This window comes from Mauremys reevesii, linkage group 3, assembly GCF_016161935.1.
Source record: "Mauremys reevesii isolate NIE-2019 linkage group 3, ASM1616193v1, whole genome shotgun sequence".
NCBI classification, from domain to species: Eukaryota; Metazoa; Chordata; order Testudines; family Geoemydidae; genus Mauremys; species Mauremys reevesii.
The window spans coordinates 99,579,142-99,604,934 of NC_052625.1; the positions used below are offsets into that span (position 1 = coordinate 99,579,142).

The window sequence follows — 25,793 nt, forward strand, 5'->3', positions numbered from 1 at the left end:
GATCCAGATAAAAAGCCAGTGCTCTGCGCACATCGAGTGTATGGAAGTGATGTTCCTCATTAGAGGCATGAGGTTTGGGGCAGAGGATAGGCAGGAAGATGTCCTGGCCCATGTGAAAAGTGGAGACCACCTTAGGGAGGAATGCCGGGTGTGGGCGGAGCTGAACCTTGTCCTTATGAAAGACTGTGTAAAGGGGGTCACAGGTCAGGGCCCTGAGCTCCGAGAGCTGCCGGGCTGACGTGATGGCCACGAGGAAGGCTACCTTCCATGAAAGGGGAGACCATGAGCGTGTGGCCAGGGGTTTGAACGGGGGCCCCTGTGAGGTGGGATAACACCAAATTTAGATCCCACTGAGTGACAGGGGCTCTAGCATAAGGAAAGGACTGGTCTAGCCCTTTGAGGAAACGCCCGGTCACAGCATGGGAGAAAACCGAGCAGCCCTGGACCGGCGGATGGAACGCCGAAATAGCCGCCAGGTGCACCCTGACAGAGGAAGGGGCCAGGCCTTGAGTTCTAAGGTGAAGGAGGTACTCGAGGATAAGTTGGAGCGGGGCAGACATTGGGGAAGTACCCTACTCCCCGGCCCACCGGGAGAACCTGGACCACTTCAACAGGTAGGCTCGGCATGTGGATGGCTTTCTACTTTCGAGGAGTACACGCCTGACCTCTTCCGAACACCTTCTCTCCTCCACATCTAGCCATTGATCGGCCATGCTGTCAAATGGAGGGTGGTCAGATTGGGGTGGAGGCGGCGGCCCTGGTCCTGGGACAGTAGGTCCGGGCGGAGCGGCAACGGCCGCAGAGGGGCCACGAGCAAGCCCAAGGGGGTCCCGTACCAATGTTGCTGGGACAATCAGGACGACGCGCGCCTTGTCCATTTTCACTTTCTCCAGGACCTTGCCAATGAGGGGAAACAGGGGAAGGGCGTAAAGGAGTTGACTTGACCATGACAGGAGGAAGGCATCTGAGATCGCGTTCTTGCCCACCCCCCCAGAACAGAACCTGTGGCAACGGCAGTTCTGTCGGGTCGTAAACAGGTCTACTTGGGGAGTGCCCCACGCTCGGAAGAGCTGGTGAGTGACCTTTGGAGTGGAGCGACCACTCATGTTGGGAGGAGAAAACCCTGCTCAAGCAATCAGCCTGTGTGTTGCTGACACCTGGCAGGTGGAAAGCCTTCAGGGAGATGTCGTGGGCTATACAGAACTCCCATAGGCTGAGGGCTTCCAGGCAGAGGACCTCATCCCGCCTTGCCTGTTGATGTAAAATATCATGGCGGTGTTGTCCGTGAGTACTCTGACTACCTTGCCACACAGCTGGGAGCTGAACACCGCACAGGCTAAGCCTATCGTCCTGAGTTCCCTGACATTTATGTGAAGGGACAGCTCCACGGCTGAACACATCCCTTGGGTCTGAGAGTTCCCTATGTGGGCCCTCGAGCCCAGGTCCGATGCATCGGACACTAGGTCTAGTGACGGGGTCGGGTCCCAGAAGGGAATTCCCCAGAGCATATTGGCTGGGCAGGACCACCATTGTAGCATGGTGATCACCCACGCTGGTACCGAGAGGACCTTGTCTAGTTTGTCCCGGGCTTGGGAGAATTCTGAGGCCAACCAGAGTTGGAGGAGCCTCATCCAAAGCCTGGTGTGGCGGACCATGCACGTGCACGCTGCCACACGGCCCAGGAGCTGCAGGCATGCCCTGGCCGTGGTGACGGGGAACTCTGAGACCCAGGATATAAGCCCCTTCAGGGTCTGGATCCTGTCCAGGGGAAGCATCCAGGAGAGCGCCTATGAATTCTATGAGCCGCATCGGAACCAATATCGACTTGGCTTCATTCACTAAGAGGCCTAGGTTGGCACACGTAGCTAAGAGCAGGTCCATGTGGTTTTGTACCGCAAGTTGCCCTTGAGCAGCCAGTTGTTGAGGTAGGGGAATATCTGTACCCCTTGGCATCTGAGATAGGCCGCCACTACTGCCATACACTTTGTGAATACGCTGGGCATGGTGGACAAGCCAAACGGAAGGACCGTAAATTGGTAGTGGTCCTGTCCCACTAGGAAACGGAGGAAGCGTCTGTGCCCCTCGAATATATGGATATGGAAGTATGCGTCCTGAAGGTCCAGGGCAGCATACCAATTGCCACGGTCCAGAGAAGGTCTGATACATGCTAGAGAGACCATGCGGAACCGGCTTTTTGCCATGAGACACCCGATTGAGATCTTGCAGATGCAGGATGGGCCTGAGCCCCCCTTTCGCCTTGGGGATCAGGAAGTAACAGGAATAAAACCCTTTCCCCCGGAACTCCCATGGAACCTTCTCCACAGCTCCCAAGCTGAGGAGCTGACCCACTTTCTGCTGTAGCAGGGGTAAATGCGACGGATCCCCCTTGCTGTCAGTGGGAGGGCAGGGTGAGACAAATTGTAGTGTGTAACTCTGGGAAATCGTGTTGAGGGCGTGTCGGTCTGATGTTATTCAGGACCATCCTGTAAGGAACGCACACAAGCAGTTGCTCAAGGCAAACTTTAATCGTAGGAGGGTCCTCTCAGGGGTCACCAGGGTACCCTCTTGCAACCAGTCAAAACTGCCTCTTGCCCTGCTGCTTGCCCCTGGAGGGCCCAGACTGTGGGGCAGAGCGAGACTGCCTCTGAGGTCACCTCTTTTGGGTCTTGGACCTCTGGTAGGCAGGCTCGTATCTCGGCTGGGTGCAGGGACGGAGACCTGAGTCTTAGGCTTTTCCTTGGGTGGGCCCTACTGGGTCAGTCCAATGGTCCATGTAGCCCAATATCCTGTCTTCTGACAGTGGCAAATGCCAAGTGCCCCAGAGGGAATAAACAGAACAGGTAATCATTAAGTGATCTATCCTCTATCGCCCATTCCCAGCATCCGGCAAACAGAGATTAGGGACACCATCCCATCCTGGCTATCCTTCATGAACTTACCTAGTTCTTTTTTGAACTCTGTTACAGTCTTGGCCTTCACAACATCCTCAGGCAAGGAGTTCTACAGGCTGACTGTGCGTTGTGTGAAGAAATACTTCCTTTTGTTTGTTTTAAACCTGCTGCCCATTAATTTCATTTGGTGACCCCTAGCTCTTGTGTTATAGGGAGTAAATAACACTTCCATATTTACTTTCTCCACACCAGTCATGATTTTATAGACCTCTATCATATTCCCTCTTGGTCACCTCTTTTCTAAGCTGAATCTCTCCTCATTTGGAAGCTGTACCATACCCATAATGATTTTTGTTGCTCTTTTCTATACCTTTTCCAATATATCTTTTTTTGCGATGGGGCGACCAGATCCGCATGCAGTATTCAAGATGTTGGCGTACCATGGATTTATACTAATGCACTATGTAGACAAGCCCTTAAACTGTATCTGCCTGAGGCACAGAACAGGATTTCATCTGTGCCTTGTATAGTGCCGAGGACACCATAATAGTTTAGCAAATATTAAATCAAATGAACTACTATTACTATTATCTTCTAGACACTGCTACCCCCTCCCATTTGTGACTGCATGACATCTCTGTGGCAAGCAAATGCTTAAGTAGAATATTAGCTAGTGTGTTTTTAGCTGTCTTCATGCATTTTAGTAGCTGGTACTGGCTCCCTTCTGTGTTGCCATGTAGCCCAACACTGCTACCCCCTCCCATTTGTGACTGCATGACATCTCTGTGGCAAGCAAATGCTTAAGTAGAATATTAGCTAGTGTGTTTTTAGCTGTCTTCATGCATTTTAGTAGCTGGTACTGGCTCCCTTCTGTGTTGCCATGTAGCCCAATATCCTGTCTTCTGACAGTGGCAAATGCCAAGTGCCCCAGAGGGAATAAACAGAACAGGTAATCATTAAGTGATCTATCCTCTATCGCCCATTCCCAGCATCCGGCAAACAGAGATTAGGGACACCATCCCATCCTGGCTATCCTTCATGAACTTACCTAGTTCTTTTTTGAACTCTGTTACAGTCTTGGCCTTCACAACATCCTCAGGCAAGGAGTTCTACAGGCTGACTGTGCGTTGTGTGAAGAAATACTTCCTTTTGTTTGTTTTAAACCTGCTGCCCATTAATTTCATTTGGTGACCCCTAGCTCTTGTGTTATAAGGAGTAAATAACACTTCCATATTTACTTTCTCCACACCAGTCATGATTTTATAGACCTCTATCATATTCCCTCTTAGTCACCTCTTTTCTAAGCTGAAAAGTCCCAATCTTATTAATCTCTCCTCATTTGGAAGCTGTACCATACCCATAATGATTTTTGTTGCTCTTTTCTATACCTTTTCCAATATATCTTTTTTTGCAATGGGGCAACCAGATCCGCATGCAGTATTCAAGATGTTGGCGTACCATGGATTTATACTAATGCACTATGTAGACAAGCCCTTAAACTGTATCTGCCTGAGGCACAGAACAGGATTTCATCTGTGCCTTGTATAGTGCCGAGGACACCATAATAGTTTAGCAAATATTAAATCAAATGAACTACTATTACTATTATCTTCTAGACACTGCTACCCCCTCCCATTTGTGACTGCATGACATCTCTATGGCAAGCAAATGCTTAAGTAGAATATTAGCTAGTGTGTTTTTAGCTGTCTTCATGCATTTTAGTAGCTGGTACTGGCTCCCTTCTGTGTTGCCATGTGACTAGCCAGCTCTCCATAAAACTTGTGCAAGTGCTGCATGGACCACAGCTTGCAAACCTGTGAACTGACTGACTGCTTATCTGAGACTCATTTGAAGGGGACAAGAGCAACTTAACAACAAATCACACTTCCATCTAAATATATATGTAACCCCCTTTCCTGTTCACTGGCCCAGCATGAGGTTGTTCAAGATAGGGGAAGCCTGCCTTGTGACTTTTTACACAACTTTGGGAAACTAGGCCTGAGGCGCCTTTGTGTGCTCTGTGGTGGGTGTCAGTGCGTGTTCACCTTGGACCAGACACACGACCAGGAACAAGGCTTTATTCTGTAAATACCATAGAACAGGATTCCAGTCCAGCAGCCTCCTCCCTGCTTGCCTGCGACGTGCTCCTAGCTCAGTGCTGAGACCTCCTTTTGTGGGGGGCAGAGGTACATCCTGGCAGGAACCAGGAGGTTCTCCCAAGATGCCAAAGTTTGTAGCCCAGAACTTGTAGTTCCCAGGGCTGCTGTTGAAGCACACTGGACCGTGGGCTATATATACTGCCCTTCTACTGTTATGTCTAAGGCAATTACAAATGAAAGAGATTAGAGAAGAATATATTTCTCTTGCCTGCTTGCTTTGTGCATCTTACATCACTCTCTGTACAGCCAGTTTCATTGCTTCCCTGCCAAAGTCAATTCTTTTTTCCTGTTTTCGTGGGTCACGCAGCAGAAGAGGCGAGGAAGAAATTAAAAATAAAAACCAATGTGGATGTAAAAACTACACAAAAATGATAGGTAGTTCAGAAGGGACACCTGACAACTTTTAATCCATTTTATGCAACCGACTAGATTTCAGGTTAACAATGTCCCTTTAATCAATAAAATATCCTTAAAAGTCTAATATAACTTTAGCCTTTATAACTTTAAACTATAAAATCTATAAAGTTATCATTTTATAACTTTTTGACTTATCTGAAGCCCATTTATGATAGCACTGGGAAACCAAGGTTACAATAATCTGAATAAATGCTCTATGCTGCCTCTGATGGAGTGTTCACCCCACAGACGGGTTAATGTGGGCCACAAGGAGCCAATTAACTTTATATGCTACAGCAGAACCAGGGATTGATAAGGCCTAATGGCAGATAAGCCCAACTGGGAGGAGTATAAAGTCAGGAAGCAAGAGCAGGAAGGGGTTGCAGGGAAGAGATCTCTAGTCATTTCCTAAAAGAAAGGGGAATTGGCCAGGGACAAGGAGGAGATACAGGGGTAGGATAAGTCTTGTAGGGGATCCTACAAGAGGCCTAGAGGAATGAAGTAGCCCTGGGGAGCAGTTGAATCTCAGGAGGTAAACCAGGAGATAGAGGTGGAGTAAGAGTCGAGGAAAACAACAATTGGGACTGGGACTGAGACTGAGCCGACCTAGGTTGCAAGACATAGGGTCCCTAGGCTCAAACCAGACTAATAGGTAGACCTGGGATCCCCTTCCAGCAACAGGCAAAGTGGCACAGGACCTGGAATTGGAACAGAAGACTACCTGAGACAGCATATGGACAGCATATCCAGGACGACTTAATTACCCCAGAAGTTGGGGAGACTATATATTGGCCTGGCCAGAGGATTGAGTCACAAAGAGGGAGTCCCCTTGGTCCCAGCCAAGGGGGACACTACTTGAGCAACCAAAGGAAGTGGGTGCTAGATGGGCAAAAGCTAATTCCCAGAGCCAGCCACAATTCCCAGACCCAGTGCACATGTGGTGAGTGGAACCCCCTTCACACAGTCTTATTCCACATAGTGTTTTTCAAAAATGTCCCACAATACCGAAAGGCCAAAGAGCACACAGTAGTTGTGCTGAGCCTTCCATTAAGTGATGGTTACTGTCATTAATAAGGTGAGTTCAAAAGGGGAAAAAAAGCGGTGGGGAGAGGGAGAGATTAGAGGGACTGTAGCACCTTGTGGCCATTCAGTCAGTCCACCCTCTACAAGATGGACCTTGCAAGATGATAGAAAATGTCTCAATGTGTATGACGACTATATATAAAAGCTACAGTTTTAAGCTTGTGCATTCAACTTTGACATTTCCTGACTTAACTTTTCTCTTAAGACTGCATGGTAAAACCCTTAACATAGTTTAACAGCATTTCCTAAGGAAGAAGTTGTCTTAAGAAAAAGATCCATAAAGCTGGATCCATTAGCTAGATAATATTAGAATACCCTACACCGCTCCAGATATGCATCCAAGTGCTCCTGCAACCAAACTGTGCAAGCCAGTGAGCAGTTATGGCTGTTATACTCTCACTCTTTACTATGCACTAAAGCCTGGTTCATTCAACACACACTTTACTCTGCATCTTAGTAGATGTGCGCATTCAGTACACAGTCACATCAGCAGCACACACATGCACAGCACAGACTACTTCCCTTCCCAACATTGGTGTGTGATGGTTCAAACACATCACTGATTAAGTGATAAATTTACATGGTGTGTGCAAAGTGCAACTTTCAAAGCCTCTTAAATCAGCTAAATCTCAATCAGTTTTGAACAGATCAAAGGCACTTCTCTTCAATTAAGGGAACCTCTCAGTTAAATTTTAACTTTCTATATTCTCAGCCATTTTAGACACAACTGTTCATTGAAAGGTTGCACTAATTAGTTATAATGCAGAAACTACAATTTTCTGAAACGTTACTCATACTAAAATACAGGCTTAAGTGTTTAACACTTTCTCTCCAAAACAGAAAATAAATGTCCAATGTAGAGACCAGAGCTAGAAAATTTCATCCTAAATGGCCACATTTTTTTAAACAGTTATGAGTAACTGAAAACAGGGTTTAGAACAGAAACCTTGAAGTTTCTGAGAATAGAAACCCTGAGTAACTGAAAACAGGGTTTAGAATAGAAACCTTGCCTCAGCAATGTTAACTATTGTTCCGGGTTTTATTATATCATCATCATCTAGGGATACTCCTGACCAGGCTAACTTAAAGTTATCATGAATATAGCAAGATTCAAAAACATGCCAGATAGATATTCTTCCTTCAAAATGACTTTCTGTTGCTAGACTGAAGGCCCAGTTTTGGGAGTTCCCCCGGTATGGGGATGGAGACTTAGGGTAGGTCTATACATACAGCACTGCAGTGGCGCAGCTGTACTGATACAGACGCTCCCCAGGTTATGCAAACCCGACTTACAAAAATCCAAAACTTACGGAAAAGGTTCCGTAAGCTTTTTTGGGGGGGCGGCGGCGGCGGGGGGGTGGTGGTGGTAATTGTTGGAGATAAGTTCCAGACTTACGCAAGGCATTCCGGAACGGAACGCTTGCATAAGTCGGGGAGCTTCTGTACAGCCATGCTGTGGCAGCACATCTGGTGAAGATGCTCTATGCCTATGGGAGAGAGTTCTTCTGTCGGCATAAAAAAACCACCACCTTGAGCGGTATAAGCTATGTCTCCCGCTGACATAGCACTGTGCACACAAATGCTTATGTTGGTGTAACTTGTGTCACTCTGGGGAGGCGGAATATTCACACTCCTGAGCGACATATGTTTTGCTGACAGGCTGTAGCATAGATAGCCATAGTATTCTAGGGTTTGAGTTGATGAATTTGGGTGCTGCACCACACTAGTCAACTAAGATAGAGAGACAGAGAAAACAGCATTAGAGTTGCATGATGTTATACTCTTCAGTTTCCCAGATGAAAAAACAAAAGGCATTTCAAAGTGAAATCACAGTCCCAAAGCCACACACACTTGACACACTACAGAGCACCCAAGAACAACAAGAAATGCTGGAATGTCAAACCATTTTAAAACTGAACTCTTGAACGGCTTCCGAGTTGGAGAAAGAAAGCAGATCAATCAAAAAGAGGGGGGTGGGGGGAAGGAGGTATTCTGACACCCCTGTGAAACTGCTCTACGTTTTCAGCTGCAAGCGTTAGCACCAGTTGTAGCACAACTACTACAATTTGAGGAAAGGGTCAATATTTGACTTTTTTTTTTGGAGAATATAGTATGGAAACAAAATTACTTCACTAATGAAAATGGGCACTATTTGGAAATCCAAGTTATGGACTAATCTGAACTGAATTTTGCGTTTCTATTTTTATATAAAGCATCAGAGAGCATGCGTTATTTCTACCAGTAATTTACCTTTGAGTGGAGGTAAACTGTCCAAGCTTACTAGCAGTAGTGTATCCTGCAAGTGCCCGCCTCACTACATAATTTAATAAATAAATCAGTGTTAGCTGCGGTGCCTGTTTTTAAGAAAACAGCATTACAGTTAAAGAATGTGTTTGTTATTGAGAAGTACTTTTTCAAGAAAAACAAAACACACACAATTGTATATTTGAGGAACAATGGAAACTGAGACAAAAATTTACTTATGTTGGTACCAGGAACTATATTAAAACAAACAACAATGGGGAAACAACAAGGAGGGGCACTTGTGGTATGTAAATGGAAACCAAAGTAATTTTACATTTTCCAAAGTCACTGCTGCTTCCTGTTACGTAGTAAGAAATGAAAGACAGATCAGCACTCAAGCCACAGCATTCTAATGAAGAAAGAATGAGTTCTTAAATCTTAATGATGTACATTTGTTCACACTGGATTAAGACAAGTAGCTGGAATGAACTGAAACAGAAATATTAAGAATCTAAGCTTATAATTAAATTTACTCTTTTTCTTATTTGAAAGAGAATGCTACATAATTTTGCGGGCTTTTTTTTTTTAAACAAAAATGGTTGCTTGCAAGTGGACTATGACTGCTTCAGAAAGTGAAGAGTTCACAGCTGTAATAAACATGAAAAAACACCTTTCTATGCAAGTGGTCTTTTTAATGGTTCTACGTCTCATGAACTCAGTCAGCCAATCTTTACACCAATAATTGCCACTTGCCAGTCATTGGCAGAGACAGGCCTTTGAACCAAAGCGTACCACATTCCTCTGTAATGTTCTGTTACACACTATCAGGGTGAGGCAGGCTGAGCCTCCAACTCCACCTGAGCCGGGATCTGCTGTCTGTGGTCCAAAGATGCAGCAACATCCATTGTGTGCACTGGTGACAGGACCAAATGCTCTACTAGCTCTGGACCAGGTGATGAGTAGCATGATGCAACTCCTATTAAAAGCTTGACCTACATCATAGCAAGAAGGCCTTGATTCCGCTACATTTCACATGCCTCATTGCAAATGTTTTTTCTGTTACTCTGAAATTTGTAATATTTGGGACATACATCAAGTGTCTTAAGTAGCTGCCCAGGCTGCTTTAGTGGATTGTTTTTAAGAGTCCAAAAAGGGCTCTGCATGCACAGTTGAAGCTTCATCCTGCTTAAGTTTGGTTAGCAATCCCTCACATTAAGTGACTGATAAGTGACATTTATGATAAAGTACAAAGAACTTCTCCTCCAGAATCAACTTCTCTGGAATAAGCATTTTGTGTTCTTATGTGTTATTCCAGCCACACAAAACATTCAGCACTTCTGCCGGTAAACACAAGACTCAATCGATCCTTAATGTTTTCAGTTGTAACAAAATTATAGGTATTTAAATCTTTGTTACTTTGAAGTATATGCATTTTTGGAAATTTTACATTGGACCCTATTTCATATTGCAGCTGCTATTGTAGAAAAATGTTACTTTGCATACATAGAGGAAAGTCCTTAAAGAGAAAAAAAAATCTTAAAAATGAAAAACAACGTATAGTTAAGGAACATATTCAAACACTGGTATTGAACAGGGACTTTAATTTGAGGAGAAAAAAGTTAGATGTGGGCCAAATGCTGCAATTAGCCCCAGAGGGGCAGATTTCTATCCTCCATGGAGCCCTGCTGAATTCATTGGAGTTCTGCACAAGTGGATGGGTCTCCTTATGTGGAGTTCACTGCAGGAACAGAGCCTAGATTATTAACAGCAGCATCTGGCGTATCTTTACATGTGTCAGAAAAACATGTTATTAGTATGTGAGCATGAGAAATTTTCTTTGGAAATACAGGGGAAACATGTTTTAATCCAATGCAATTGCTGTAAAAACCAATTAAGGGACCTGACGTCGTATGGTTTTATTCAATAAGAGTTGAAAGCTCTCAGCACATTCTAGACAGCATTCTGAGAAAAATGTACATAACAGAGGTGGCAAAAATATCTTCAAAAAAGTGTTACATTTATCAGTCAATTTTCCATGAAAAAAAGTGATAAGACAGTAACCAATACCACCACCACTTTGAAATACTTGGTTTTAAGGCCATATCAAAGTTAAAAAAATTTTTTTTAAAAACACACTACACACATAGTGCAGCCAAATACAAATGTATACATGTAGAAACAAGGAATGCAGGTCATATTTACACAAAGTAGGGGACTGTACCCAGGAATACAGTGACTCTGCAAAGAACTGAGGGGTCATCGTGGACAAGCAACTCAACATGAGCTCCCAGTGCAATGTTTTGGCAAAAAGGACTCCTGCAGTCCTTGGATGTATAAACACAGGACTAGTGAGTAGGAGAAGGGACGTGATTTTACCCCTCTGTAGGGAACAGGTGAAACCAAGAGTGGAATATTGCATATAGTTCTAATGTCCACATTTGAAAAAGGTGTTGGAAAAAATGGTGCAGAGAAGAGCCACAAAAATGATTTGAGCGCTGGAGAAAATGCCTTACCATGAGAGACTTAGGGTATGTCTACACTACGGGATTAGTCTGATTTTACAGAATTTGATTTTTGGCAACAGATTGTATAAAGTCGAGTGCATGTTGCCACACTAAGCACATTAATTCGGTAATTAATCCATAGTACCGAGGCTAGCGTTGACTTCCGGAGTGTTGCACTGTGGGTAGCTATCCCATAGTTCCCGCAGTCTCCCCAGCTCATTGGAATTCTGGGCCCTGATGGGGCAAAAAACATTGTCATGGGTGGTTCTGGGTACATGTCATCAGGCCCCCCTCTCTCTCCCTCCCTCCATGAAAACAACTGCAGACAACCATTTTGTGCCTTTTTTCCTGGGTTACCTGTGCAGACCCCATACCACAGCAAGCTTGGAGCCCGCACAGCTGACCATCACTGTAAGTCTCCTGGGTGCTGGCAGACGTGAGACTGCATTGCTACACAGCAGCAGCTCATTGCCTTTTGGCAGCAGATGGTGCATTAGGACTGAAGGCCATTGTCATCATACAGAGATGGGAGTGACTCAGCCAGGTCATTTCCCATTTTCTGCCAAGCACCCAGGAGATGTTGAGGGCTAGCAGTCATAATGCAGCATCTTCTGGCGAGCAGCCAGGAGATGACGATTGCTAGTAGTCATACTGCACCGTCTGCTGCCAGCGTAAGAGGTAGAAGATAGATGAAGTGGATCAAAACAAGAAATAGACCAGATTTGTTTTGTATTCATTTGCTCCCCACTCCCTCCATGAAATCAACAGTGACAGTTGTTTGTGTTTCTCCTTGATGCAAAGCCTCCGCATTTGTGGATTTTAATTCCCTGGAGGCCATGTCGTCAGTCGCCCCTCCCTCCGCCAGAGCACGGGCAGTCAATCGTTTCACGCCTTTTTTCAGTGCAGACGCCATACCACGGCAAGCATGGAGCCTACTCAGCTCAACGCAGCAGTCATGAACATTGTAAACACCTCGCGCATCATCATGAACCAGAACCTGGAAAACCAGGTGAGGAGGCGGCGATGGCAGCGTGGTGACGAGAGTGATGAGGACATGGACACAGAATTCTCTCAAACCGCGGGCCCCGGTGCTTTGGAGATCATGGTGTTAATGGGGCAGGTTCATGCCGTGGAACGCCAATTCTGGGCCCGGGAAACAAGCACAGACTGGTGGGACCGCATAGTGTTGCGAGTGTGGGACGATTCCCAGTGGCTGCGAAACTTTCGCATGCGTAAGGGCACTGTCATGGAACTTTGTGACTTGCTTTCCCCTGCCCTGAAGCGCCAGAATACCAAGATGAGAGCAGCCCTCACAGTTGAGAAGCGAGTGGCAATAGCCCTATGGAAGCTTGCAACGCCAGACAGCTACCAGTCAGTCGGGAATCAATTTGGAGTGGGCAAATCTACTGCGGGGGCTGCTGTGATGCAAGTAGCCAAAGTAATCACTGAGCTGCTGTTACCAAAGGTAATGACTCTGGGAAATTTACAGGTCATAGTGGATGGCTTTGCTGCAATGGGATTCCCTAACTGTGGTGGGGCGACAGATAGAACCCAAATCCCTATCTTGGCACCGGAGCACCAGGGCACCCAGTACATAAACCACAAGGGGTACTTTTCAATGGTGCTGCAAGCACTGGTGGATCACAAGGGACGTTTCACCAACATCGATGTGGGATGGCCGGGAAGGGTTCATGACGCTCGCGTCTTCAGGAACACTACTCTGTTTAAACGGCTGCATCAAGGGATTTACTTCCAAGACCAGAAAATAACTGTTGGGGATGTTGACATGCCTATAGTTATCCTGGGGGACCCAGCCTACCCCTTGATGCCATGGCTCATGAAGCCATACACAGGTAGCCTGGACAGTAGTCGGGAGCTTTTCAACTGCAGGCTGAGCAAGTGCAGAATGGGTGGTAGAATGTGCCTTTGGACATTTAAAGGGTTGCTGGCGCATTTTACTGACTTGCTCAGACCTCAGTCAAACCAATATTCCCATTGTTATTGCTGCTTGCTGTGTGCTCTACAATCTCTGTGAGAGTAAGGGGGAGACGTTTATGGCAGGGTGGAAGGTTGAGGCAAATCGTCTGGCTGCTGATTACATGCAGCCAGACACCAGGGTGATTAGAAGAGCACACCAGGAAGCGCTGCACATCAGAGAAGCTTTGAAAACCAGTTTCATGACTGGCCAGGCTACTGTGTGACAGTTCCGTTTGTTTCTCCTTCATGCAAACCCATCCCCTTCATTGACTCATTCCCTGTAAGTCACCCACCCTTCCCCCTTTGATCACAGCTTGCTTGCAAAGGAAATAAAGTCACTATAGTTTAAAAACAATGTATTCTTTATTAATTGATTATAAAAATAGGAAGAGAACGACAAGGTAGCCCGGGTGGGGTGTGGGAGGAGGAGAGGAGGGAAGGAAAAGGCCACTTCAAAACTTGTTGAATGACAGCCTTCTGTTGCTTGGACTGCCCACTGGGGTGGAGTGGCAGGGTGTACAGAGCCTCCCACCCGCATTCTTGGGCATCTGGGTGAGGAGGTTATGGAACTTGGGGAGGGGGGAGGGCGGTTAAACAGGACTGCAGCGGCACTCTGTGATCCTGCTGCCATTCTTGAAGCTCCACCAGACGCCAGAACATGTCCGTTTGATCCCACAGTAGCCCCAGTGTTGCATCCTGCCTCCTCTGATCTTCCTGCCGCCACTCGAGCTTCCCTCCTGTCCTCGCGTTCATCCCTCCTGTCCTCACGTTCATTGGCTGCTTTCCTGTATTGTGATACTGTGTCCTTCCACTCATTCAGATGAGCTCTTTCATGCGGGTCGACTGCATGATCTCAGAGAACACTTCATCTCGCATGCGTTTTTTTCACCGCCTTATCTGAGATAGCCTTCGGGACGGAGAAGGGAGGCTTGAAAAATTTGCAGCTGTGGGAAGGAAAAAAGGGAGAGAAGTATTTAAAAAAAGATACATTTTACAGAACAATGGGTATACTCTTTCACAGTGAACACCACTATTCAGATTACATAGCACATGTGATTTCGGTACAACGTTGCATTTTGCATCTTAATATTGAGTGCCTGTGGCTTTGGTGTTAGAGATCAGACGCAGGGCTGGGCAACAGAATTCGGCTTGCATGTGGCTATGGTAAGCCATTGTCTTTCAGCTTCTGCAACCTTCATAAAAGTGGCGCCCTCCTTTCCCATACCAAGCAAAGCCCGTTGAGGGCTGCGATTTTCATGTTAACTAACCCCCCCATCCAATTCTCTGGGATGATCACTTTACTCCTCCCCCCACCTCATGGCTGGTATCAGGGAAGATCCCTGCTAGCCAATCGCAAAAAACTCAGCGCCAATGGCCCCCCCCCCCCCACACACACTCCCACTGCTTGGTTAACTACAGGGAGGATTTCTTTTCAGCCACAGGCAAACAGCCCAGTAGGAACAGCCACCTATGAATGCCCCCTTAATTAAATTCCTGTATTTCAACCAGGTTACCATGAATGATATCACTCTCCTGAGGATAACACAGCAAGATAAAGAACGGATGTTGCTTGAATGCCAGCAAACACCGGGACCATCCACTGCCAGGCTTTGTCATGCAATGATACCAGATTACTTGCTACTAGCATGGCGTGGTCAAGTGTCCTACCATGGAGGATGAAATAAGGCTGCACTGCCCAGAAACCTTCTGCAAAGGCTTTTGGAGTACCTCCAGGAGAGCTTCATGGAGATGTCCCTGGAGGATTTCCGCTCCATCTCCAGACATGTTAACAGACTTTTCCAGTAGCAGTACTGGCCGCGAATGCATCCCAAGTCCTCAGGGCAAATTAATCATTAAAAAACGCTTGCTTTTAAACCATGTTTTATATTTACAAAGGTACACTCACCAGAGGTCCCTTCACCAGCTTCATGGTCCGGGATACTGCCTTGGGAGGGTTGGGAGACTATTTCAATCAGGCTGAGAAAAAGATCCTGGCTGTTGGGGAGAACGGTGTGCTGTGTGCTCTCCTCAACCACCACCACCATATCCTCATCTTCCTCCTCCTCCTCTTCCCGCCCACAAAATCCTCAGGCATGGCGATGGAGAGTACTTCTTCATCGGAGTCCACGGACAGGGGCGGGGTAGTGGTGGCGCCCCCCCTCTAGAATTTCCTGCAGCTCAGCGAAGAAGCAGCATGTCTGCGGCTCTGTCCCGGAGTGTCCGTTTGATTCTTTGGCTTTCTGGTACGCTTGTCTGAGCTCCTTAACTTTCATGCGGCACTGCAGTGGGTCCCTATTGTGGCCTCTCTCCATCATGCCCTTAGAGATTTTTTCAAATGTTTTGGCATTTCATCTTTTGGAACGTAGTTCTGCTAGCATGGTATCGTCTCCCCATACAGCGATCAGATCCAGTACCTCCCGTACGGTCCATGCTGGAGCTCTTTTTGGATTCTCAGACTGCATGGTTACCTATGCTGATCAGCTCTCCACGCTGGGCAAACAGGAAATGAAACTCAAAAGTTCGCGGGGCTTTTCTTGTCTATCTGGCCAGTGCATCCGAGTTCAGATTGCTGTCCAGAACAGTCACAATGGTGCACTGTGGGATAGCTCCCGGAGGCCAATACCGTCAAATTGCGTCCACACTAACCCTAATTCGAACAGGCAATGTTGATTTCAGCGCTACTCCCCTCGTCAGGGAGGAGTACAGAAATCGATTATAAGAGCCCTTTATGTCGAAGTAAATGGTTTCGTTGTGTGGATGGGTGCAGGGTTAATTCAATTTAACGCTGCTAAATTCAACCTAAACTCTTATTGTACACCAGGCCTTAAAAAAGACTGAGTGCATATGTACACTAAGTACCTTCACCAGGAGAAAATACTGGGCACTAAAAGTCTCTTTAATTTAGCAGAGAAAGACTTAACAAGAACCACTGGCTGGAAGTTGAAGCCAGACAAATTCAAATTAGAAATTAGGCACCACTCTTACCAGCGATGATGATTAACCATTAGAACAAACTACCAAGGGGAGTGGTGGATTCCCCACCTTTTGAGATCTTCAAATCAAGACTGGATGATGCCTTTTATTGAAGATGTGCTTTAGTCAAACACAATTATGGGGCTCAATACATGGGTAACTTGATGAAATGTAATCGTCTGTGATAGAATGGTGTAGCTCGGAGTGAAAATTTGGGTGGGTCCCAACTTACGGTAGATGGGCAATGACCAAAGTGCTCTGCTCATTTCAGAAGGATTCACTATCACAATGCTCAGTCCGTAGTGCAGCCTGCCTGTTCCTCGCTCCACTCAGCAGCAGAGCCGAGTGTACCAGTACATCGGCAGTCACACTCGGTCAGTGAGCAGTGCGCTTTGGCAGGGCAGGGGATCGCAGGCTGTGGACACTGGAGCTCACTTTGGAGCTAACTCCAGCCTGGATAATGCTGCCTTTGCATTTGTGGGCAGCTCTATCCAGGCTTGTTGCAATGCTGGGGGGCTCACCCTAAGTGTGGTGATGGGGTTCTATGGAGAGGGCAGCCTGCTTCCAAAGGCTGGCAGGGGCAATGTGGATGGTTCTGGAGGCAGTGCGGACTGAGGTGCACTGTGGGATAGGTGCCAGGGTATCCCTTAGCCAGCCCCTGTGCTAGCATCCTTGCCCCAGCACACAGCTCCTAGAAAGGACAGGGCTATGTTTTGCTTGCCTCATCCCTTGGGTCCTCAGCAGTGACAGCTCTCATTCTTTGCCCTCTTTTCTCCTGAATCCCCCCCCACTTCCCCAGTCCCTATGCCCCCAGCTTGCCAGATCTCCCCCCAGAGGATTGGGGGGAAGGTTCCTTAGCAAGATGCAAGAGCTGTTCCCCTGATAGAAGCCAATTCCTTTTCCTGGGAAGCATCAAGAATTCCCATCAGGGTGGTGGTCTTAGCCCTTCTCCAGTCATCTGTGTTTCATATCAGTCTCAGATGGGAGGTATCTTATACCTTTGGAACCTTCCCTCTAGCAAAGACTTCTTTCTCCGTCTGCCTTACTCGGTGGCCTTCTGATTTCTAGGAGATGGGTAACAGTGAGGAGCAAGTTGTCTCTACTACTCTATTATTGAGCTTCCAGGCTGCTCTTGGAGGAAGAGGGATCTCTACTTCTCAACCTAGATGCAGGGTTTATGGTTTGTTGCTGGGTTTTTTTTGTTTTTTTTAAAAAGGGGGTGGGGTTTCATCCCCTGTAAATAGTTGCACTAAGAGGTACTTTCAGTGACTCCTATTTATCATACAACGCACTTGGAAGGAAGGCTAACACACAGGCCTGCTAGCCAGGAGATCTAGATTCTTTTCCCTGTTCTACCACCACCTTTCTGTGTGCATTCCTCTGCTGCCTCTCAGAATCTTCCCAACCAGTAATGGGTGAAAATGACTTAATTTTGGTCACTTTCACGGTTCTGAAATGAAAAAAACAACCTGTGTTTTTGCCCTTTTCATTCTGCTGCTGCTTGCATAATCTCTCAGTACTCGAGTTGTCTGCATACTCAGGAAGAAAGCATTGTGCACCTCTTTACATTGGGTGGTTACCTTCAGAACCAGAAGGGCTACATTTTTTTTTTAATTAAAAAAGATATTTTGTAGAAATTACAGTCTCAAGTTTGAAAGGGACTTAAGTGCATACTTGACTTTAAACACATGAACAGGCCATTGACTTCAACGGGAGTACTCCCAGGCTGAAAGTTAGGCATGTGTTTAAATACCTTACTAAAGCAGGTCCAATAACGTAAGACACCCTCCCTTTCTTCCATTTGCCAGTGACAGCTTCCCAGAACACTGTCAAGTAAGCTTAAATCATGCTTTATATATGGCTGTTTTTAAGTTGCAAAGTGTATTAGAACTGTAAATTATTTAAATTATGTAATTACTTTTTTTGGCTTTGTTTTAATGGTTACAGTTAATTTTCTCCCCTGCCTTGATACTGTTTCCCTGACTTGAGCCACTGGAGAAATAATCCAGACACTGGGATTTGAGTTAGGTGTCGTCATAAAGCAAATTTTATATGTATTATATCTGAGAAATTAACTGAGGTTTAAACAAGAAAATGTTTGCATCTTTGCTGTATTTTGGTCCTTTGATCTGATAAGATATTGGGAAAGTATTTTACATGGCAGCTACAAACATGTTCCTTCAAAGTTCCTGCACTATCTTCTAACAATCCTGACCTGAAACATTCTCATACCCTGAGGCAAGGTTTTAGACATTTTTTAATGGAACACTAGCTGTTTCCGCCAAGGCTGGCCATGCTGTGGTGTGCTAAGAAAAAAAAAAGCGGGGGGCAGGGGGCTTTCCAGGTTTCTGCCCCAGACTGGAAGAAATTAAGGTCCACGGTTTTTAAACTGAAAGATGAACATTTTTTGTTTGAAGGTTTTCTTTCTTTTTTTTTTTTAAGAAGATAGTAACTAACAAAATGAATCAGAGTATAATATTTGGTACTCTAATTCATAATTCTTGGTCCTATCAGCATTATTTCCTCATCACCTTTCTTATATTTATCTTTAAAGTATTCATTATGTTTTTAGTTTTAACTAAATCCAACTAAGGGGGCCGGTGGGGGGGAGGAATCTCCTGTAGTCTGTTTATATAGATGTGTTCTTCTCTCTTCTCTGTCACATGCACACACATACCCCCCAGAGAGAGAATTTTACATATATGGTCCCCCTCGGTGGCCTAAGGCTGGTGGAACCACCTTATGCCCTCATGTCTCGCAGTATTGGGGGATGATACATACCTTGTGAGCGGGATGAGGAGTGGTCAGAGCACGCTGTGATCAAGCTATTCTGGAGTGCTCCAGTGGCCCACAAGGGGTGATAAAGGATGCCACAAGCTAGAGCAGCTCCTAGGGTACTCTTAGTGACTCCCATTTTGCAGATAAATACAGTTAAAAGGATGGCTAAGACACAGGCCTGGATATCAGAAAATCTGAGTTCTTTTCCCACTTCTTCTACAGGCTTCCTGTGTGACTTTGAGCAAGTTTCTTAATCTCCGTTTGCCTCTCTAAAATGGGAATGCGCTTACCTACTTCTCTGGAAGTTGTAAAGTCTAATTCACAAATTCCAGTTTAAAGCCCAAAGGGACCATTAGATCATGTATTCTGACCTCCTGTACATCACCGCAGGGCACAGCCATGGGTGGGGCTGGATGAGCCACAACTCACCCAGTTAGCACCCAGGCCCACACACATCAGAGCCTGTGTGACTGTAGAAACTGGCCAGCACGCGGCTGAGCTCGTTGGCTGGCGCAGGGATCTGCCAGGGCACAGATGCACCATGGGTCCAATTGCCTTTGGCACTTTGGATAAAAGGAAACCTACATCTTTCAGTTTTACAGTAGTAGCAGCAACATAAAATTATCCTGGAAGAACTGAAAAGAAAAACATGGAGAACAGATTAATCTTATGGGAATACAATACAAGAAGCACTTATCTGTGTGAAGAGGATGTACCACACTGTTAAGAGCAGATGAGCTGGATCATCTACCATTCCTGCCCCCCTCATATAGTACTTTGTACTGTCTTTGAAATATCCTTCTCTAGAAGTCTGCATAATCACAAGCAGGTTCCCTTCACTGTTCCTCGGGCATCCTACTTGCCTGCTCTTGTATTTTGGTAGAGAGCAGAGTGAAGAAGCAGGTGTGCATTGTGGGAAATGTCTTATTTAAAAAGAAAAGATTTTTTTAAAAAGGAATCCAATGTGGAATAAAACACTTGGAATAAAAGAATCACTTTTAAGTCTTAGGATATTGAGACATCGAAAATGCAATAGTGGTGGCGCATGGGAACTTTCAAACATTGCAAACATTTTTATTTCTTAAAAGTTCATATAAAAAACTGGCTCAATATTTCATACTGTGTCCTATACCCAAGTCTACAGCCATAAGTTCCAAGTACAAGCAGGAATGCTATTTCACAAACTACACATCAGGAATCTGGAACCTCAGAGAGCGCTGCAACCAAGCTGGATGTAGGTTGCTTGCGCTGTGAGGTGGCTTTATGAGGAATCCCCAAACATTTTTCCCTAAGCCCCACCTTCCAACCCCCCCCCCAAATATTGCACCTGAAACCTGAAAACCCCCAAGATGCCCTCTAGCTTTTGGATTGCAGGAGGAAGATACAGAGCATCAAAAAGAGAGAGATCTGCCTTTTACAAACAAAAGGGTTCCTTAGCCTGACAGTCCGCAGCTGATGGCTGTACAACAAAAGGTGACTGCAGAGACTGTTGAAATTAAATCTACAGTTTCCAACCTACAGACCACTGTGACAGATTCAGAGTGCACTACAAGCTCTGTCCAGACAGATGGGTGAAGCAGAACACTGAATTTCTGAAGTGGAAGAGGATTTCAAAGAACAAATTACAGGTTATGAAAAGCTATACAGTAACTCCTCGCTTAATGTTGTAGTTACGTTCCTGAAAAATGTGACTAAGAGAAACGATGTTAAGCGAATCCAATTTTCCCATAAGAATTAATGTAAATAGGGGGAGTAGGTTCCAGGGAAATTTTTTTCACCAGACAAAAAACTATATTATATATAATATGTGTGTGTGTGTGTATACATATATATATATATATATGTGTATATATATATGTATATGTGTATATATATATATACATATACATATATACATATACATATATATACACACATATACACACACATATACACACACACACATATATATATATATACACATATACACACACACACACACCCCTCAACCCTGATATAATGCTGTCCTCAGGAGCCAAAAAGTCTTACCGCATTATAGGTGAAACTGTGTTATATCGAACTTGCTTTGATCCGCCGGAGCGCGCAGCCCTGCCCCCCCGAGCACTGCTTTACCGTGTTATATCCAAATTCATGTTATATCAGGGTAGAGGTTTATATATGTGTATACACATACACACACACACAGTATAATTTTTAAACAAACAGTTTAATACTGTACACAGCAGTGATGATTGTGAAGCTTGGTTGAGGTGGTGAAGTAAGAGGGTGGGATATTTCCCAGGGAATGCCTTACTGCTAAATGATGAACTGGCATTTGGCTGAGCCCTCAAGGGTTAACAAAAATTGTTGTTACTGTAGCCACACACTCTACAAGGCAGCACGAATGGAGGGAGGGGAGACAGCATGGCAGACAGAGACACATACCCTGTGTGTGGGAGAGAGAGAGATATGCGCATTGCCCCTTTAAGTGTGCTGACACCACTCTACTACATACATTGCCTTTAAAAAGATCAGGAAGTTGAGACAGCAGCTGCGGCCAGCAAGCTCTCTCCTCCTGAGCTCTGTCCTGTCCCCACCCTGCTCTATATGGAGAAGGAGTAGGAGGGAGGGGGACACCCTGATATTGGCCCTCTCTTCCCCGTCCCCTGCACAACAAGCAGGAGGCTGCCGGGAGCAGCTCCAAGGCAGAGGGCAGGAACAGCACATGGCAGTGCGGGGAGGGACAGCTGAACTGCCGGCAAGTGGTAGCCTGCTGGGCAAACGCTGCACAGGGAACTTAGGGTAGCGGGGAGCTGATGGGGGGCTGCCAGTCCACCCTGGTTCCAAGCCCCCACCAGCTAGCTGCAACGGGCTGCTCTTCCTGCAGGCAGTGACAAAGCAGGCGGCTGCCAAACAACATTATAAAGGAGCACTGTGCAACTTTAAACGAGCATGTTCCCTAATTGATCAGCGACATAACAACGAAACAACATTAACCGGGACGACTTTAAGTGAGGAGTTACTGTAATGATATCAAAACGATTAACACCAAGCTAATTGATCTAGAAAGCCGCTCACAATGAAATAACATCAGGATTGTGGGTGTCCCTGAGGGAAGAGAGAAAGGTAAACCCTCTACATTTGTCCCTAACCTAGTAACTAAGCTATTGGATCTGCCAGTAGATTTTTGTTTCGATACAGAATGGAAACACTAGGCTCTTGCCCCCCAGCCAGCTGCAGGAGATCAGCCTAGAGCATTGTTTCTCAAATGTGGCCACATGCGGCTTTTCTTTCTTTTCTTGTGGCCACAGCCTCCTGGGTGGTGGGGGTGGGGGGTGGAGGGAGCAGCAAGGAGGGGATGGTCCCTGCCCCCCTCTTGAGCCACAAATGCAGAAGGCGATGGGGCTCAGGCTTCCGGCTTCAGCCCTGGTATGGTGGGCGCTAGGCTCTGGCCAGGGGCTCTGACCGTGGGGCTTTGGGCTCTGGCTGCACAGCAGTGGGCTCCATTCCCCTGACCACTGGGCTTCAGGCTCACCCCCCTCCCATCGCTGCCACCCTTGGCCCTTCACCCAACCATCCTATCACCCCGGCCCCCACTGCCACCCTATCCATCTCTCCATCCAACGCTTACTTAGTCCCCCAGCTTGCTAGGGCTGAGTAAGTCTGCTATGAAAAGTGATATTTGCATGTTTGTTAATATCGCTTTTCACTGCCTCCCAGCTAGCTAAGGGGAGATACCATGATCACGAAGGTGGTTTTCCCAGGGTGAGGCTCATCCACTGCACTGCGGGTGTGCTGACCCCTGCGATTTCCCCAAATGCGGGAAACTTGACTGCATAATTTGTGGTAGTGGGGGACTGCGTTCGCGCTCTCCCCTGGTTTTTTAAAAAAAAAAAAAAACAAGTCTCCGCTGTGAAAAGTGATATTAAACATACAAATATCACTTTTCACAGAAGCAGACTTACTAGCTAGCAAGTCTAAAAAAAACCAAAAAACCACCCTGCAACCAAAAAAGCAAAAGAAACAACAACAACAAAATGACAAGAACATGCAAAGGAACTTATTTGTGTTTCTATTTTGTTTAGGTCCAGTAAAGAATGGAAACAACTGTATGTTGTTATTATTGAGACTGCAAAAACACCCCTACATAAATAAACTACTGTGATTGGGCATGTATATGTGCATATGTATTCATTTTTCCTAAGGTTAATTAAGTATTTTAGGAAAAATTGTCAGAGTCCACCAGCAAGAGTTGGTGGCCGCACTCTGAGGTCACCAAAAATTCTGTTGCGAGAACCCCTGGCCTAGAGCACTGATCATGAAGTTCCTGAAATTTACCACTAAGGAACTTATATTGCAGAAATCTAGAGTGGGGAGAAAGGAGCTATTATGTGGAGAACCAGCAATTAAAATACTGCTCTATGTCCATGATGTGATTGCAACAAGGACAGCTTTTAACCATTCAAAACAATTGGCCAGGAAAATGAACTAGAAGTATTTTATTAAATACCCTGCAATGCTCTACATTAAGAATGGCAAGAAGGGAGTACCATTTTGTTCCCCTCAAGAGGCAGAAAAATACTTAAAAAATCTGCAAGAGGAGACATCTATGGAATAATCCAACTATATGGAATTGCTCTCTGAGATCAGATATGGCTGCTCTAAACAAGTTGATGGCACTAGTTGATACTGATATACATTCCTTTTCTCTCTCCCTCTCTCATTGGGGTTAAAGAGTTATCAGTTGATTTCCTGTTGCCTTAGATCATGGTATTGGTGCACCAATGTACAAACTATCATTTGATTACTAAATGTATGCGCGTGTGTGTGTGTAATATATATATTATTGCTTTATTAGATGATGCTTCCTTATGGCCTTGTATGTCAAGTTTCTATTGGCAATAGGTGATTTACTATACTTGTAATGTCTGGGGCCCTAGGGGCTGTGTGCATCTCCAAGTCTCACCTGAGCCAGCCACCCCTATGGGTGTCAAGTGTGTATTTTTGGACTGTTTAGTCTTTTTGATTGTATGATACTAATCTCTTTAATGTGTATTTCTCTCTCCACTATCTTTTCTGTTTTTTCACTTATTTAATTCCTCTTTCTGCCTCACCTCCCCTACCTCCTCTCTCCCTCCCCACCCAGTTATCCTCCTATGCTGGGAATTTCCTTCTCACTCCTGTAGTATATATACTGGGAAGCAACACCCTACCCCTGGATTATATAACTTTTGCTGCTAAGATATGCAAGAACTGTATGCTGCTCAGGAAAATTTGCAATTTCTCATTTATTCACAAAGTGATTTTAATCCAGTATATTTTATCAATGGTGGCTTCGATAATTAAGTGTCTCATAAGAATAAGAACATAAGATTGGCCATACTGGGTCACACCAAAGGTCCATCCAGCCTAGTATCCTGTCTACCGACAGTGACCAATGCCAGATGTCCCAGAGAGAGTGAACCTAACAGGTAATGATTAAGTAATCTCTCTCCTGCCATCCATCTCCACCCTCTGACCATCAGAGGCTAGGGAATCAACGGAAAATCTAGCAGGAACTTCATTAATACATGATACAGTACATACTTTTTTTTTAAGCTGCAAATATCATTAACTAAAATTGCCTCGTGTAGTTAAAAGCATGCAGTGGCATGCAGGCTGATTAAAACAAACTGTATGAATATTCTGTAGCAAAAGTCTTACCCTTTGACCGTATTTGTGTAGCTTCCAGCATCAAAAGAGATTTTTCTCACAGCAATGGCATGCATTTGTTTGAAATTGAAGAGATGCTAAAAGTTACTTCTATTAACCCAATAAAAAGAAACAAGAAAGCCTTGTAATTGGGTAAGTGCCTTACCTTGAAAAGTTGAGGAAATGAACGTGTCTGGTGAATAAATAGGGCTGCTCAGCAGTGCTTATGTTTTTAATCAATTCCATCTAAAAAAAATTAAACAAGAATTTCAACTAAATCAAAATTATCAAATTAAACCAAGTTGTGTTTTTGGACAGAAATGGCAAAACTCAAACACTATATAATCATTTAGTAGTTTAGACCTACTCCCAAAAAAGTCAGGCTAGGACTGCAACTCTAGGGCTTGATACCCATGTAAAAAGGCAGAGTATCATGAATCATGAATCAATGTTACCATTGTATCATAGGAATCAGTGTGCTATACCATGAGTTTATACACTTCCAAAAGTTAATTTCTACTCTAGACAAAGGTACAACTAAAATCCTAATTCTAAACCTACCCAAATCTGGATCTGAATTTTGAAAGTGGCCTCTATTTTCAAAATGGATCTAAACTACTAACTACAATTCCAAAATATGAAGTGTTTGAAATCTGCATCAGAAAATGTGGATTGAGACTATTACTGTTTTTTACATAATAACAGTTCCTATCATCACCAGATTACTGAATGGGTGGATGTCTGCTTCTATATATGAGCAGACATTTCCCATTTCTTCTTTTGTATAGCATATTTAAAATGTGAATATAATTCTACATTTGACAGAAATCTCTTTTCAAATAATGGCCTTTTGGCCTACTGCTTTCAAGACATTTTAGCAAGGGCTTTTAGAATTAAGTTCATTTAATTTTGCATTATTAAAGATAATTAAAACTTTTTTCACGTAAAACAGCTGATGTGAAAACCTGAGTATTATATATATATTATACTCAGTTTATATTAATAAATTCTCATGTGTGCAGACTTCTAGTTTTTACAGTGATCTGGAAAATGTCAAGGGCCTGAACATGTTAAATGAAATATGTGCAAAAAATTCCAAACATTCTTGTTGCTCTGAC

At 44.9% G+C, this 25,793-nt stretch overlaps 1 protein-coding gene and 1 non-coding gene across 5 annotated transcripts in view; one reads left to right on the forward strand and one right to left on the reverse strand.

Annotated features, from left to right (window-relative positions):
- The window catches only part of UST (uronyl 2-sulfotransferase), a 276,031-nt gene that overhangs the window by 103,888 nt on the left and 146,350 nt on the right, over nt 1-25,793 (reverse strand). For all 4 annotated transcript variants that reach the window (XM_039532953.1, XM_039532954.1, XM_039532955.1 and 1 more), the window contains exon 4: nt 24,842-24,921. In XM_039532953.1, the coding sequence (XP_039388887.1) occupies nt 24,842-24,921 (80 nt within the window). The remainder of the gene's footprint in view (nt 1-24,841; nt 24,922-25,793) is intronic.
- On the forward strand, nt 22,701-22,862 carry LOC120402448. Its single transcript, XR_005597240.1, has one exon. It is a non-coding gene; the product is annotated as a U1 spliceosomal RNA (small nuclear RNA).